General features: G+C 39.8%; 1 protein-coding gene and 1 non-coding gene across 2 annotated transcripts; one reads left to right on the top strand and one right to left on the bottom strand.

Annotated features, from left to right (window-relative positions):
- Nucleotides 1–813: 813 nt before the first annotated feature.
- On the bottom strand, nt 814–920 carry LOC145580384 (small nucleolar RNA R71). Its single transcript, XR_014099441.1, has one exon. It is a non-coding gene; the product is annotated as a small nucleolar RNA R71 (small nucleolar RNA).
- An 846-nt stretch (nt 921–1,766) lies between these two features.
- LOC145577985 (uncharacterized) lies at nt 1,767–4,522 on the top strand. The gene is made up of 3 exons (XM_081635397.1): nt 1,767–1,935; nt 2,170–3,365; nt 3,659–4,522. Exons 1-3 carry the CDS (start codon nt 1,767–1,769, stop codon nt 4,520–4,522), a joined length of 2,229 nt encoding a protein of 742 aa, XP_081491523.1.
- The last annotated feature ends 10,753 nt before the right edge of the window (nt 4,523–15,275 follow it).

Below are 15,275 nucleotides of genomic sequence, written 5' to 3'. Positions count from 1 at the left end.
GGTTAGTTTTGGTAAAAACATTGTTTGGTTTAGGGTGATTGTCCAACGACCGATTATTCCTCTGCCAAAATGGCGCCGTTGCCGGGGAATGGCGTTAAGCATTGAGTTACTTATGAGATATGTGAGACTAGTTCATTTGTATAGCTTTATTTTTCTCTGTTTTCTTTGACTAACCTACTAATCTCCCTTCTAGTCTTCTTTGTTTATGCCCAAACGCAGCAATAAGACACTTCCTCTTGTGCCGTTGAATCTCGAGCTTGAAAAAGTAGTAAGGGCAAATCGAAGAGAAAAGAGGGCGAAAGCTAGTGGTGCCACATCAAGTGAGCCACAAGTGGTAGTTGAGTCCGATCAATCTAGTTCTAGTGAGACTAGTGGAGACACCATTCCATTAGAGTCACCAAGGACAAATTCTCCAACTTCTCCACCTCTTCACCAATTTGAGATGGCTCTTCCAAATAAGACTTTGATTTGGTGTTCCTCCTCCGTATCAAGAAGCAAGTGGGATTGTTACTCCCACTACCGAAGCAAATAATTTCGAGATAAGGCCCGCCCTTATCACCTTGATTGAGGGTCATCAATTCTCCGGGGCAAAGCATGAGGACCCCATTGCGCATCTAAAGCAATTCAAAAAGTTGTAGCACCGTGAAGGCAAATGGGGTGACTCCGGAGTACATTCTTTTAAGCATGTTCAAATTTTCTCTTTCGGGGAGTGCAAGTGATTGGCTCGATAGGTTGACTCCGAATTCATTGACAACTTGGAATGAGGTAACTTCGGCATTCCTTGGGAGGTTCATTCCTCTTGGGAAAACGGCGGAGTTGAGGTCCAAGATTTCAAACTTTCAACAAGAGCCCGATGAGTCTCTCTACGATGCTTGGGAGAGATTCAAAAGCTATCAACAACAATGCCCCCACCATGGGATGGAAGATTGGCTCTTGCTTCATGGATTCTATAGGGGTCTCTTGAGATCGGACCGCATACTCTTAGATGGAGCATCGGGTGGGCCACTCATGAACAAGCCACCCGCGGAGGCATTAAAGATCATAGAGGATGTAGTCCAAAACTACACCGATTGGAGCCCCGATGAGAGAAGCACCTCTAAGAGAGGGGGAAAGTATGAGGTAAATGCTATTAACATGCTTAGTTCAAAATTGGATGCCTTGTCTTCAAAATTTGATCAAATGCAATCTTCTCCCCCTTCTATCTCCCCCCTCCCTAACTCACGTGCATCTAATTCTTCGAATGATAATGTGTCTATGCAATTGATGTCTTGTGATGTATGTGGTGGTGAAGACCATGCGTCTTCCGATTGTTATTTGTTGAATGAGCAATGTTCCCCTTCCCCTTCCATGGAACAAGTCAATAACGTGAATGATAATCCTAGGTTTGACCCCTACTCCAACACCTACAACGAGGGATGGAAACATCACCCTAATTTTGGTTGGAGAAGTGGCCAAAACCAAAGGCAAGGTAGTGGTCAAGGTCAAGCTAGTGGTAGTGGTAATTATGTGTCTAATAATCAACGGAATTATAGAAATGACAATAGATACCAACAAAAAGGCCAATACTCTTCCACTCACAACCCACCCGGTTTTAATGGAGGAGTAAGACCAACCATAGCTCCTATCCCTCGACCACCACTCCAAATTCAAGCTCCCCTCCTCCTAAGTCTAATCTAGAAAGCATGTTGGAGAAATTCATGAACTCCCAAACTAAAAAGACAAATGACTTAGAGGAAAGCTTAAAGAAAATGCAAACCCACAATAAAATGTTGGAAAATCAAATGGCCCAAATAGCTAGTGCCCTTAAAGGCAAGTCTAGTACCTCATTGCCTAGCCAAGGTTTAGATCCTAGAGATCAAGCCAATGCCATTGTAACTAGAAGTGGAAAAAGCTTGGGGGAAGTTCAAGGGAAGGGAATGCAACATGACTTAGAAGGTGAGAAGTCAAAAGAAAGAGTGATTGAAATGAGTGATTCCCACGGAGAGTTGAGAGTAGATGAAGAAGAAGAGAAAAACAAAAAGAGAGTAGAAGAAGAAGAGAAAACCAAAAAGAAAGAAGTTGAAGAAAGAAAAAAAGAGAGTGAAATCCCACTACATGTGGCAAAGCTTCCTTTTCCGGGAAGGTTTGCCGGGTCTAGACTTGATGAACAATTTGCTAAGTTTTTGGAAGTCTTGAGGAAGCTTTATGTTAACATTCCATTCACCGATGCTATTAAACAAATGCCAACATATGCTAAATTTCTTAAAGACATTTTGAGTAATAAAAGAGAAGTTGACTTTGTGGAAACGATTAATATGCCGAAAAATTGTAGTGCAATTATTCAAAATAAGTTGCCCACTAAGCTTAAAGATCCCGGTAGTTTTTCTATTCCATGTGCTATTGGTGAAATGGTAATTGATCGTGCTTTATATGATCTTGGTGCTAGCAAAAGCTTGATGCCCCTTTCTATGTGCAAAAGACTTGGCCTAGGAGAGTTAAAGCCCACCAACATTTCCCTTCAATTAGCCGATCGTTCGGTTAAGATGCCCTTGGGAAAATTAGAGGATGTCCCCCTTAGGGTGGGCAAACTTTACATTCCGGTGGATTTTATTGTGCTTGATATGGATGAGGACTTGAATGTCCCCATAATTCTAGGTAGGCCTTTCTTAGCCACGGCGGGGGCTATTATTGATGTGAAACATGGTAAATTGTCTTTGCTTGTTGGAAAAGAGAAAGTGGAATTCAAATTGAACCAAGTTATGAAATGTCCTTCCAACATGGATGATTGTATGAGTATTGATATTGTTGAGAATGTTATTAATGAATCCATACAATTGCATTTGCATAACACTAATGATTCTCTTGAGTATGAACTTGAAAGCAAGGATAGGTCTTGCAATGAAGACATGGAGATGGAGCCAATTGAGGAGATTCTTGACTCCGCCCCCATGGACAAGGAAGAAGCAAACCTAGTAATTGGAAAAGAAGAAGTGAAGAAACAACTCATGAACGACAATGGTAAGGAATGCCCAAGTGTAGAGCTAAAACCTTTACCATCCAACTTGAGGTATGAGTTTCTTGGTCCATCTTCTACTTTTCCGGTTATTGTTAATGCTTCATTGGATGAGGTTCAAACCTCGAAATTATTGAATGTATTAAGGATGCATCGCAAAGCTTTGGGATATAAAATGGATGATTTGAAAGGTATAAGCCCAACGCTTTGTATGCATCAAATTTCATTGGAGGATGATGCTAAACCATCAATTGAAAGACAAAGAAAGCTTAATCCTCCAATGCTTGAAGTGGTCAAGAAGGAAGTTCTTAAACTACTTGCCGCCGGTATCATTTATCCTATTTCTAATAGTAGGTGGGTGGCACCGGTGCAAGTAGTCCCTAAAAAGGGGGGGATGACGGTTATTAAAAATGAAAAAAGTGAACTCATCCCTACTAGAACTATTACCGGTTGGAGGATGTGTATAGACTATCGTAGGCTAAACACATCCACCAAGAAAGACCACTTCCCATTGCCTTTTATTGATCAAATGTTGGAAAGGCTAGCATCTCACAAGTATTTTTGTTATCTTGATGGTTATTCCGGGTTCTTTCAAATCCCAATTCACCCGGATGACCAAGAGAAAACAACATTCACTTGTCCATATGGCACCTATGCTTACCGTAGGATGCCATTTGGCTTATGAAATGCCCCCGCTACCTTCCAAAGATGTATGATGGCAATGCCCCCCCATGGACAAGCATCATTTTTGCGGATATGATTGAAAAAGAAATGGAAGTTTTTATGGATGACTTCTCGGTTGGGGGAAGTTCTTTTGATGATTGTTTAATTAATCTCACGCGATGTTTGAAAAAGTGTGAAGAGGTCAACCTTGTCCTTAATTGGGAGAAATGTCATTTTATGGTTCAAGAAGGCATTGTTCTTGGCCATAAGATCTCCCATGAGGGGATTGAGGTTGATAGGGATAAGGTGGATGTAATAGAGAAGCTCCCACCCCCTACTAATGTGAAAGGGGTGAGATCTTTCTTGGGACATGCCGGTTTCTATCGGCGTTTCATCAAGGACTTCTCTAAAATAGCCAAACCTCTTACTACACTTCTTCAAAAGGAGTGTGATTTTGTATTTGATGATGCTTGTCTAGATGCATTTTGTAGGTTGAAGAATGCATTGATCTCGGCACCAATAGTGCAAGCTCCGAATTGGAGCCTCCCCTTTGAACTAATGTGTGATGCAAGTGACACGGCGGTTGGTGCCGTGTTGGGGCAAAAGAAAGAAAAGAGGGTGCACGTGATCCACTATGCAAGCAAGACATTGAATGATGCACAAAAGAACTACACCACGACCGAAAAGGAGCTTCTTGCGGTAATCTACGCCTTTGACAAGTTCCGTTCCTACCTTTTGGGTTCAAAAACCATTGTCTACACCGACCATTCGGCAATCAAATATCTCATGTCCAAGAAGCATTCAAAGCCTAGGTTGATGAGATGGGTGCTTGCTTTGCAAGATTTTGATATAGAGGTTAAAGACTAAAAGGGGACGGAAAATTCGGTAGCGGATCATTTGTCAAGGTTGGAAATCCGAGATGAAGATGTTGATCAACTTCCAATCAATGATGAGCTCAAAGATGATGTTTTGTATGCTATCCAAGCAAAGTCATTGCCTTGGTATGCCGATATAGTGAACTACTTGTCTTGTGAGGCGATTCCACCGGAGTTCACCCCTCAACAAAGAAGAAAATTGAAGCATGAGTCGAAAAGGTACATATGGGATGATCCTATTTTTTACAAGATAGGGGTGGATGATCTTTTGAGAAGATGTGTTCCCGACCATGAAATTCAAAGTGTGCTTCATATGTGCCACTCATCACAATGTGGTGGTCATATGGGGGCAAACAAAACGGCGGCAAAAGTGTTGCAATGTTTGTTATTTTGGCCTACTCTCTTAAAGGATGCATGGGTCTTTGTGAAGACTTGGACAAATGCCAAAGAACCGGGAACATATCAAAAAGAAATGAGATGCCTCAAAATCCGATTTTGGAATTGGAGGTGTTTGATGTTTGGGGGATCGACTTCATGGGTCCCTTTCCTTCATCTTACGGTAATCTCTACATTCTAGTAGCGGTGGACTATGTGTCCAAATGGGTGGAAGCTCTTGCATCACCAAAGAATGACTCCAAGGTGGTGATGAAGATGTTTAAAAAGATCATATTCCCAAGATTTGGCGTTCCACGGGCTGTGATAAGTGATGGGGGGTCTCATTTTGCTCATCGAACATTCAAGGCTTTATTGGCTAAGTACGGAGTACACCATAAGGTGGGTTTGTCCTATCATCCTCAGACAAGCGGCCAAACGAAGGTTTCAAATAGAGAAATCAAGCTCATTCTTGAGAAGACCGTGGCTAGAAGTAAGAAGGATTGGGCGGCAAAACTCGATGATGCCTTATGGGCATACCGTACGGCTTTTAAGACTCCCATTGGGACCACTCCTTACAAGTTGGTCTATGGGAAGTCTTGCCATTTGCCCGTGGAATTGGAGCACAAGGCTCGATGGGAAATCAAAGCCTTGAATTTTGACCTCAAAAGTGCCGGAGAGAAGAGAACTCTAGACTTGCATGAACTAGAGGAATTGAGAATGAATGCATACGATAATGCAAGCTCTTACAAGGCAAAGTCTAAGGAGTTTCATGACAAATACATTATCAAGAGGGATTTCAAGGAAGGTGATAAGGTTCTTCTCTACAACTCAAGGTTAAAGCTTTTTCCCGGAAAGCTTAAATCAAGGTGGAGTGGTCCTTTTCAAGTTGTAAAGGTATTTCCCTATGGCTCAGTTGAAGTTTGGAGTGAGAGCACCGGAGCATTCAAAGTGAATGGTCAACGCCTCAAGATTTATTATGAGGGTGAGAAGAAAGGTGTGGTTCACTCCATCAAGGTAGAGGAATTCAATGTCTCCAGTTAATGAGATCGGAAGGTCGTCAAGCTAGTGACGTTAAAGAAGCGCTCCCGGGAGGCAACCCGAGTATTTTTGCTTTTACTAAAGAAACAGAAAAAAAAGAGAGAGAGAGATGAAAGAGCTTAAACTAACACTTAACACTTTGAATGTTTTGTTTAGTGTTTTGTTTTGCTGTAGGTAATTTGCTCGAAAAAAAGAAAGGTAGATTTGGAAATTCCAGTTAGGAGCGGGCGCTCCTAACCACATGCGCGCCCGCTCCTACTAGCAGCATTCAAGGCAGGAACTTCCAGCAAAGTTAGGAGCGGGCGCTCCTGAAGGAGTGCACGCCCGCTCCTACTAGCAGCATTCAAGGCAGGAACTTCCAGCAAAGTTAGGAGCGGGCGCTCCTGAAGGATTGCACGCCCGCTCCTACTAGTAGCAGCCAAAGCAGGAACTCCAGCAAGATAAGGAGCGGGCGCTCCTGAAGGAGTGCACGCCCACTCCTGTGTACACAAAACTGGGCAGGAACTACAGAAAATGAAGGAGCGGGCGCTCCTTACCACCTGCACGCCCGCTCCTATATTCAGCTCTCGACAAAAAAAAAAAAAAAAAAAAAATTGAGTTTTGAATAAAGAGGCAGAATCGAAGTAAAGAAGTAGGAGCGGGCGCTCCTACCTCCCTGCACGCCCGCTCCTACTATCGAAATTCACGCAGTAGCAGCTTCAAAGTCAGGAGCGGGCACTCCTCTTCTTCGGAGCGGGCGCTCCACCCCTGCCGTGTAAAAAAAAAGAGGATTTCCCCTTATCTTTTTTTATCCTCTTTCATCCCCCACCTCTCATTTACCCATATTCATCTTCTCTCTCCTCTTTACCCACCACTTTCTCACTCTAAAAACCCCATTTTCTCTACCTTCTCTCATCAAAATCATCATCAAACCTTCACTTTTTTCACTCAAAATTCACAAATTCTTACTCTCCTTCCAATTCTCTTTCTAAAAATCACAAAATTTCACAAATTTGGTCAAAAATTCAAAAACCCACAAAATCTCCACTGAAGAACAAGAGCAAAAAGGTGAAATCTTGAAGAAGGAGTAGCAAATTTGGGTAGTCTTGGAGGATTTTAGAGTATCTTCATACTCTATCTGGTATAATCCACTTCTCTACTTAACTTTCTTTTTCAAATTTTCTTAATTTTTGTTTATTTCATACAAATTGTGTAGTTGATTGCATGATTGGTTGGAATTGAACAATTATTGTTGTTTATGGAGAATTGTTAGAGAAAATTGTGAATGATTTTTGGAGTAGTTGAATTTGTGATTGAAAATTGCATAAACATTGTGATTTTGTGAATGTGAATTGTGTGAAATTAGTGAAGTGAATTGTTGTTGGGAATTTTTGTGTTGGAATATATTGTTGGTTGTGTTGTGGAACAGGTACATTTGGATTTTTAAAGGGGGTTTGAAGTTAAGGGTGTGTGTGGAGTTGTTTGTTGTTGAGTGTTTTTCCTATTTACCCTTTTCCAAACTAAAAAAAAATGAAGAAATTCATTGGAGGGATTAAGAAAAGAAAAACAAGTGAACCTTAAACATCCTCATCCCCTTCACAACAAGAAAACCCTAACCCACCACCAACTTTAAAAATCGATAAACGATTTAAAAAGCCTTTCGATGACCTCTCCAAACGAAAGATTATTCCAACCCGATTCTATCATCAACAATCAATGCGACTTCTAGGGGTCGATGAGGGAATTAGAAGAGTAGCCAAAAACTTCGGTTGGCTAAACTTCTTGGACCTTGGGGAAGAAACCTTTTCTTCCCTAACTCTTGAAGTCCTTTCATCGGTTTCTATGAAACGCATAAGCCTTGAGGATGAGCCATTGGAATGTGAAATAAAATTTAGAATGTTCAATGTCGAAAAAACCTTAACTTTGACGAGATTGAACGAAATTTTTGAATGGCCCACCCTCAACCAAGTCTATGACCCCAATGGTACTTACTTCTCAAGTTATGAGGAGCAAGTGTGGTGGAATACCATTGCGGGGTATCCCAATTTCACAACCCGGGCTAGCCATGCTAGCCACATTATCCACCCCGTCCTTCGAATTTTTATGCGAATCATGAGCTATGCTTGTTTTTCTAAACAAGACTTAGGGAAGCTAACTAAAGAGGAGATCAAATGCCTCTTTCTAGCTTCAAGATTCGAAGGAAATGTGGAAGGGTATGTGAACATGGGATACTTGTTCATCAAAAGATGTATTGAAATAAGAGAAAGTGGAGAGATGAGCGGAGAGATTAGATGCGGGGGAATGATTTCAATTATTGCGAGGAAGTTAGGGTTTGGGTCTTTTCTAGACCAAATGACCCCGGTCCAAGGTTCCAACATGCTTGATCTTAAGGCACTTAGTGATATGAAGTTCCTTAGTGAAATTCCGGGCCGAAATCTTCGCTATAGTTGGAAGGTCAATGGGGTGCATTATTGCACTCTCCCAAATCCAGCGGTTAATAACTCGGTGGGGGACACATGGCAAGTGCCAAGTGATCAACTCCCACGAGGTATGGCCGGTGGTGGCGAGAATGTACCCATACCCCGTCGTATGAGTACATCCTCCATTCCCCAATCTAGGGTAGATGGTTCCTCTTCCTCCTCTTCTCTCTTTGATGTGGAAAATGCTTTCAACCAATTAAATCTAACTAATCAAAGACTTCTTGAACAAAATGAGTACCAAAGTTTTGTAGCGGAGAGAAGCTACCAACATCAAGTTGAGAGGGGAGACTTTCTCCCTTACCTCAACTATCCCAACCGTCCCGTTCAAGAAGGGCCGGTAGCGGGTTGGAACAATGGCCAACCCACCTACCCCTTTTGGCAAGGCGTAGTTCAATTGAGGAGCTTCGCTCCTTTCCCCCTTATGACTACACACAACCCGGGGGAAGTGATTATAGGGGCGACCCTAGCTATTACTATGTCCCTGAGGTTAGTGGAGATAGTTCATCTTCGGAGGTGCTCGATCCCCCCTAAGGGGGCATTACGGGTTTCCACCCGGCTATGATGGTGGTTGGGGTGAGCAAGGTGTGCCGGACTTTGGCCATTACCGCACTTGCCCCAACTATGATCTACCTCCTTATGTAGACGCCTCGGCCACTTCTAGTGATGTAGATATTAACTACAATTATCACTATTCGCCGGGACGACGACATAATTAGATGGCCTAGACATTCGAGTTGCCATTTCATTGCCCCTTTCACTTCTTGGGACACCGAGGACGGTGCCAATCCCAAGCTTGGGGGAGGTTACTTCATTTCCTATTTTGTTTCATTGAAACGGTGACTAAATGTCTAGCTTGAGGGAGTATTTAGGCCTTGCATAGAGTTTGGATTTGATGTTGCTAGTTTTGTGCTTAATTTGATTATGCTCCGTTTGTCTTGATTGGTTAGTTAATGGTTGAATGTTTGCATTTTGATGAGCTTGGTTTGGTTTATGTGCTTCTCTGTTGATGATGATATTTGTTGATGAGCCTCTTCTCCTTCCCTAAAATCCAAAACCCAAAAATACAAAGCCCTTAATCCAAATTCTTTAGTTAGTTTCTCCTCCCTTCCTCTTCTCCTTCCCTCTCCTAATCTTCTTTAGCTAGTTCCTCTTCCCTTAATCCAAATTCTCTAGCTAGTACCTCTTTCCTTTCCTCTAAAAAAAAAAAAAAAAAAAAAAGTGTTTCCTTTAATTAGTTTAGACTTTGTATATATTATCTTTGCTTGTAGTCATTTGGCTTGATGATTCGACTAGTGTCTTTGATGGTAAAATGAATTCAAGTGAGCTTGTGATATAATTGTCTTAGTTTTGCAAATGACGATTTATTTATGAATTGTGGAATGATTGTTTAACTCGTATGTGTACGATCCACTCATAATAGTCCTTGTTTGCTTTGCTACTAATCACTACTCTTTTATCACCTTGTATATAAGAGACACTACTACATCAAGATCAATGGTAACTCCTTCCCTTCTATTCTTGTTTATATTTTCCTTTTAGTCCCTTAACCCTAAAAAAAAAAAAAAAAAAAACATTTTTGCTTTTAGAATAGTCCTCAATGATGATATTGAATTGCATGTGATGGATATTTGCTTTCTTTTGGTAATAAAATTTCGAGCATGGTTTAGATGCCCTTGGTTGAGCATAGAATTGGCTAGTTTAGGCTAGTGTGAGAATAACCTTACCGAATGTACGAAACCAAAAGTCTAGGATTGTGGTAAGAAGGTGTCGCCCATATCAAAGGAATTTGAATCCCGAAAGGTAGTAATTGATCCCACATTGTTCCCAAAAGTGAGGTTGTAATATTTTTTCAAGCCTACTACATTTTGAATGAGTGGCAAGGATCCTCTTTGATTTAGTACCTAGATCGAGAGCTTGAGTCTTAACTCCCAAGATCGCGGCCTAAACTACTCTTAGTGATTATGAAGGTTGTTATGTATTGTTCATTCGCACAAAGTTAAGGCATGTCATTCTTGTTTCATTAGTTCAATCTTTAAGTTATTATAAATAATAGTTTGTGTTGTAAATGCCAAGTTTGAAAAAAAAAAAATAGAGAAAGAAAGAAAGAAAAAAAAGTAATGAATAGCCACCACCCTAGCAATTAAACAAGCTTGGGGGTGCATTTTTGTTTCAAGTTTATTCATAATTTGTAATTTGGGTCAAAGTTAGAAACCTCTTTAGGTTTGCTCTTAGTGCTATATATCTTAGCTTGACTTTAATTGCAAAGCACTTCTAGTTTTCTCTATGCCTTAACTTTGTGCCGTAATCCTTGAGTCTTGTAATGTTAGTAGAGTAGTTGAAGCCATAGTCGGTGGAGGGAGTTGGTTCACAAGCATATGGAGAGGGTACTTATCATTGAGATGTCGAGTGTTCTAAGCCTTCTTTTGTCTATTTTTCTTCCGGCTCCTTTGAGGAGTCATGAGACACTACCATTAGGGGGAATTTTAACTTTGTGTTGGGGACGCGGTAAGATTGGTTGAATGGACCAAAGTTGAGTACATTCGGGAAGGTTAGCTAGGTCTTGGCTAGTCATGACCGTGGTTGATCTTAGGCATATACCTCATGCTCGAGTTTTATTGCTTAAGGATTCTTTTATCTTTACATGTGCTTTTCTTTGAGCGGACTAATCTATTGGTTTCTTTTGCGCCAAGTGAATTGCTTAGGGACAAGCAATTGGCTAGCTTGGGGGAATTTGATAAGTGTTTTATTTGTCCACTTATTATGGCTTTCTAAACACAATTTTGTACTCTTTCCCCTACTCTAATCCCTTTTTCTAACTCCTCTTGTGCTAATTTGCATCTTTTGGCTTCCCCGTTTCTTTTTATGTGTGTGCTCGTGCTTGTAGGTACGATGAAAAATGGGCTAATAGCATAAGCCTGAAGAAATACTCTTTGGAAGCAAAGGAAAGCAGGAGCGGGCGTGCAACCTTTTAGGAGCGGGCGCTCCTGCCTGAACTGCCACATTCTGCCTCCCCTGCACTTTTAGGAGCGGGCGTGCACCTGTATAGGAGCGGGCGCTCCTCCCTGTTTTCCTACAAACTGCGTCAAACTGGTGCAAGAGGAGAGGGCGTGCAGAGAGCCCAGGAGCGGGCGCTCCATACAGAGGAGCGGGCGCTCAATACAGAGGAGCGGGCGCTCCTACTTACTGGAGCGGGCGCTCCTCCTGTTCTGAAGCCCGATTTTGACGGATTTTACGATGTAATTTTTGGGCATATAAATAGGACGCTTGGCTTTAGTTTTTCAGATCTTCTTCCCCTTTTTAGTTTTCTTAGGACCTTAGTTCTTCTCAACCCTCATTAATTAGTTTAGTTTCTCAAAAACTCAATCATTTGTAAGCATTATTGGAAGTTTGTTCCATGAATTTCAACAATTTTCCCAACTTTGAAGTTTATTAAGTAATCTCTTTCCTCTATCTCTTGCTCTTAATTTTCAATTTTAATTGCTTTGAGTTGATAATTTCTCCCTTAATCTTGTTTATTTATTCTTGCATGTTTAATCCATCCTTGTTTCATCCCTTTCCTAGCTTATTTGAATTCATGAAAACCCTTACTTTAATTGTTAGATTAATTTCCACCATGTTTAGTGAGTAGTCTCTTAGTTAGGGGTTGGGTGAAGACCCAACCAAGCTATGGTTAATTGACTTGGAATTATTCATGTGCTACCTTGGATTGATAGTTGTTTGTGCTTGAATTGATAATTGCATGTGTAATTTGTTGGCCACATTATGCCCATGTGTTCATCCCTCTTCTCGCATCGAAAGATGGGGTTTTGGAGTGAGTCTTTTCTTGTGTAATTAGATTATGCTACTTTCATGATTTTGGATGTTTGGTTTCATTGACTAGGTTGCTTTAGTATGGTAATTAGGTGAGAAATCCCAATTATTCGAGCTTCATGTTAGTTCGGAGCGATCGAGAGACAAACTCGAGCTAGAAACACACTTCCTATCCTTGAGACTTAATCCTTATCGTGTTAGTGCTTAATCTAGGGAGTACTTATGTTGTGACTTTGAAAGAAGGCAATGATAAGTTCCTTTTCTATCTTCTATGTGTACTCATGATTCGTCCTTGTTATTGATTCCTTGGCTTTGGTTGGTGTTGAATCCCGTTTCCCCTAGCATTCTTCTATATAGTAGCTAACCATTCAAAACCCAATTTGTGACCGAATTAGCTTACAACCGTTTCATACTCTTGGTGTTCTTCACCCATTCCCTGTGGACACGATCCTCTCCTTTCCCTAGATTTGTTTTAGGTTAGTTTTGGTAAAAACATTGTTTGGTTTAGGGTGATTGTCCAACGACCGATTATTCCTCTGCCAGATTATGATGTTAGTTATATGTTGTTTGATTATCAATGATTTGTTGCTTGAGCACGCCCCTTTTTGCTGATTCAAAGGGAATTTGTAATTGAAATCACGCCTAATAAGATAATTAATAATTGGATTTGAGTTTACATGATTTTAATTCAAGTTATCGCAAGTATTAGATTTAATTGTGCATTGATAATCAACCAACATAGATTAAATAGATTTAGGATTAATTTGATGTATTTATGTTGATCAAAAAGCACGCATGAATGTCAATAAGGGTTGAGTAGAGGCCTATTTTAGGGCGGGTTTGACCTCTTTAAAAGTCAAGTTTGTACCATCATCCCCGAACATCCAGTCATAGTTCCAGACCACTATCACTAGTACAAAACTAACCTTAAGTAACACCCAAAAAGTGTTACATAAAGTGGCAAAAGTGTTATTATAGTTGATAGGTAACACTTTATTGGGTGATACTTCCGCCCATGTTCCCTAAGGTCTTATGTAACACTTTGGACAATGTATGGTAACACTTTCAAAAGTGTTACTAAAAACTCTCTTATGTAACACTTTTTATATTATTAGTATCATTTTTAAAGTGTTACTTTTTATTTCTTAGGTAACACTTACTTATCTTTAGTAACATTTTTCAATCATATAGTACCACTTTTTCCGACATTATGTATCACTTTTTGAAACTAATGTAACACCTTGTTGATTATTAGGTAACATTTTTCAATCATCTTTTGACATATAGTATCACTTTATTCGACATTATGTATCACTTTTTTCAAATTATTATTATTATTATTATTATTATTATTATTATTATTATTATTATAATTATTATTATTATTATTATTATTATTAACATTATTATTATTACTATTACAATTACTATTACTATTACTATTACTATTACTATTACTATATTACTATGTACAACAACGTAATCATGAATGAGAAATCATTAACATATATGATAGACAATAATTCCAATTGAAATAATTTCATAACTCTTACAAAAAACATCCATACACACCAATTTTTTACGTTTGGCCAAACAATGTTATAATAAAAAACAAAAAAGAAAGTTAGCTTAGGTCTCTAGCTTGGAAAAAGTGAGAAAATAGGAAAAAGTTCAAAATTTCAAAAAACACTCAACGCTGATTGCAGCAACTAGCTAGCTAGCAAAACGGTTGTAACAGTCACAGCAGCTACACATCAACCATCAATACCAGCAGACATCAGTATATGGCACCAATCAGCAGCAGCAGATAGCAATGGCAACAAAAAGTAGTAGCAGGCAGCAGTAGCAACAAACAACAATGGCAGGAAACATCAGCAACAGACAGCAATAACAGCAAAAACCAGCAATAAGAAGCAATAGCAGCAAAACAGCAGTAACAATTACTGAGAGCAGCAGCGATAACAACTAGCAGACAGCTCCAAACTTTTCAATCCCTAGAAAAAAAAGAAAAAAATTATCTTGATCTTGTATATACAAGCACGGTACTTGTGGCATCATTACTTGCTATCCCAATCCTTCATCTCGATTCATTTGTACCTATATATAAGTGCAAGCATCATATATCATTCAACTAGAACAGAAATGAAATAATGCAATAGTTAGAGTTGGTGCTTTGTAAAAGAGAATATATATTAACCATTACCTCATTTTGCTCTTGTTCATTAGAGTGTACATCTGGAAAATGATCTGTAAGTTCTGGATTGGATGACACATTTTCAAGTGATCAAGTCAAAGTATCCATGCATAACACCTTTCATTTTGATAGGGTAAAAGCAAGTGTAATATAATAAAAACAAACAACATAACTTTACTTGGACTGGTTCCAAATTCCAAAATTCTAGCAACTCTTTGGAATGTGCTTTTGGAATTGTATCAAATGGATCTGCCAACTGATCACCATCACTATTGTATAGAGTAAAGTGTTTTGCACTGACACTACATTTAATATTACGCCAACGCCTTCCTACAGATGACAAACAAACCATTGACTGAAGAATGTATATGAGTACAACAGGTGGTGGCTGGGATTCATAGTGATCCAGTGTATAAAGTTTAAAATCAGTGTAGTGTGGAAACCTCTCATTAATGAGTCTAAGAAAGAGGTCAAGTGTACAATAGGCATGTCAGATCATGCATTGTCATTGTACTGTTCATGTCAATTTAACTTGAGGAAAGGTGGGGGTGAGGATTTTCAATTATAAGACACTATATAGTCATGCATAATCATGTAAAATCTAGTTGTGTGAACTCTGTAGGGAATATTTCAAGCATTACCCCAAACTTGAACCCCACTGTGATCATATACTTAAGCATGGTGGCGTCAAAAGGGAAGGAAGCTAGAGCTAAAGAGTCGCCAACAAGTTTTAGGAACTTGTAAACCGTTCACAAGGTGAAGATTACACCCCTTAACGATCCATGAGATCATCAACTCCAAAAGGTCTTGAACTAAATAGGGTTCGGGGATGAGGTACAAATCCAACCTAAAAGAGATTGAACCTGCCC

Source organism: Chenopodium album, chromosome 14 (genome assembly GCF_948465745.1).
Source record: "Chenopodium album chromosome 14, dcCheAlbu1.1, whole genome shotgun sequence".
Lineage (NCBI taxonomy): Eukaryota > Viridiplantae > Streptophyta > Magnoliopsida > Caryophyllales > Amaranthaceae > Chenopodium > Chenopodium album.
This window is presented reverse-complemented; position numbering and strand designations above follow the sequence as displayed.

Excerpts from the sequence above, each read along its gene's own strand:
- LOC145577985 (XM_081635397.1), top strand. The coding sequence starts at position 1,767 with ATGTTGGAAAATCAAATGGCCCAAATAGCTAGTGCCCTTAAAGGCAAG. Across the intron at positions 1,936-2,169 it reads AATGCAACATGACTTAGAAG|TCTTGAGGAAGCTTTATGTT; the intron begins GTGAGAAGTCAA and ends AGTTTTTGGAAG. Across the intron at positions 3,366-3,658 it reads GGTGGGTGGCACCGGTGCAA|GATGCCATTTGGCTTATGAA; the intron begins GTAGTCCCTAAA and ends TGCTTACCGTAG.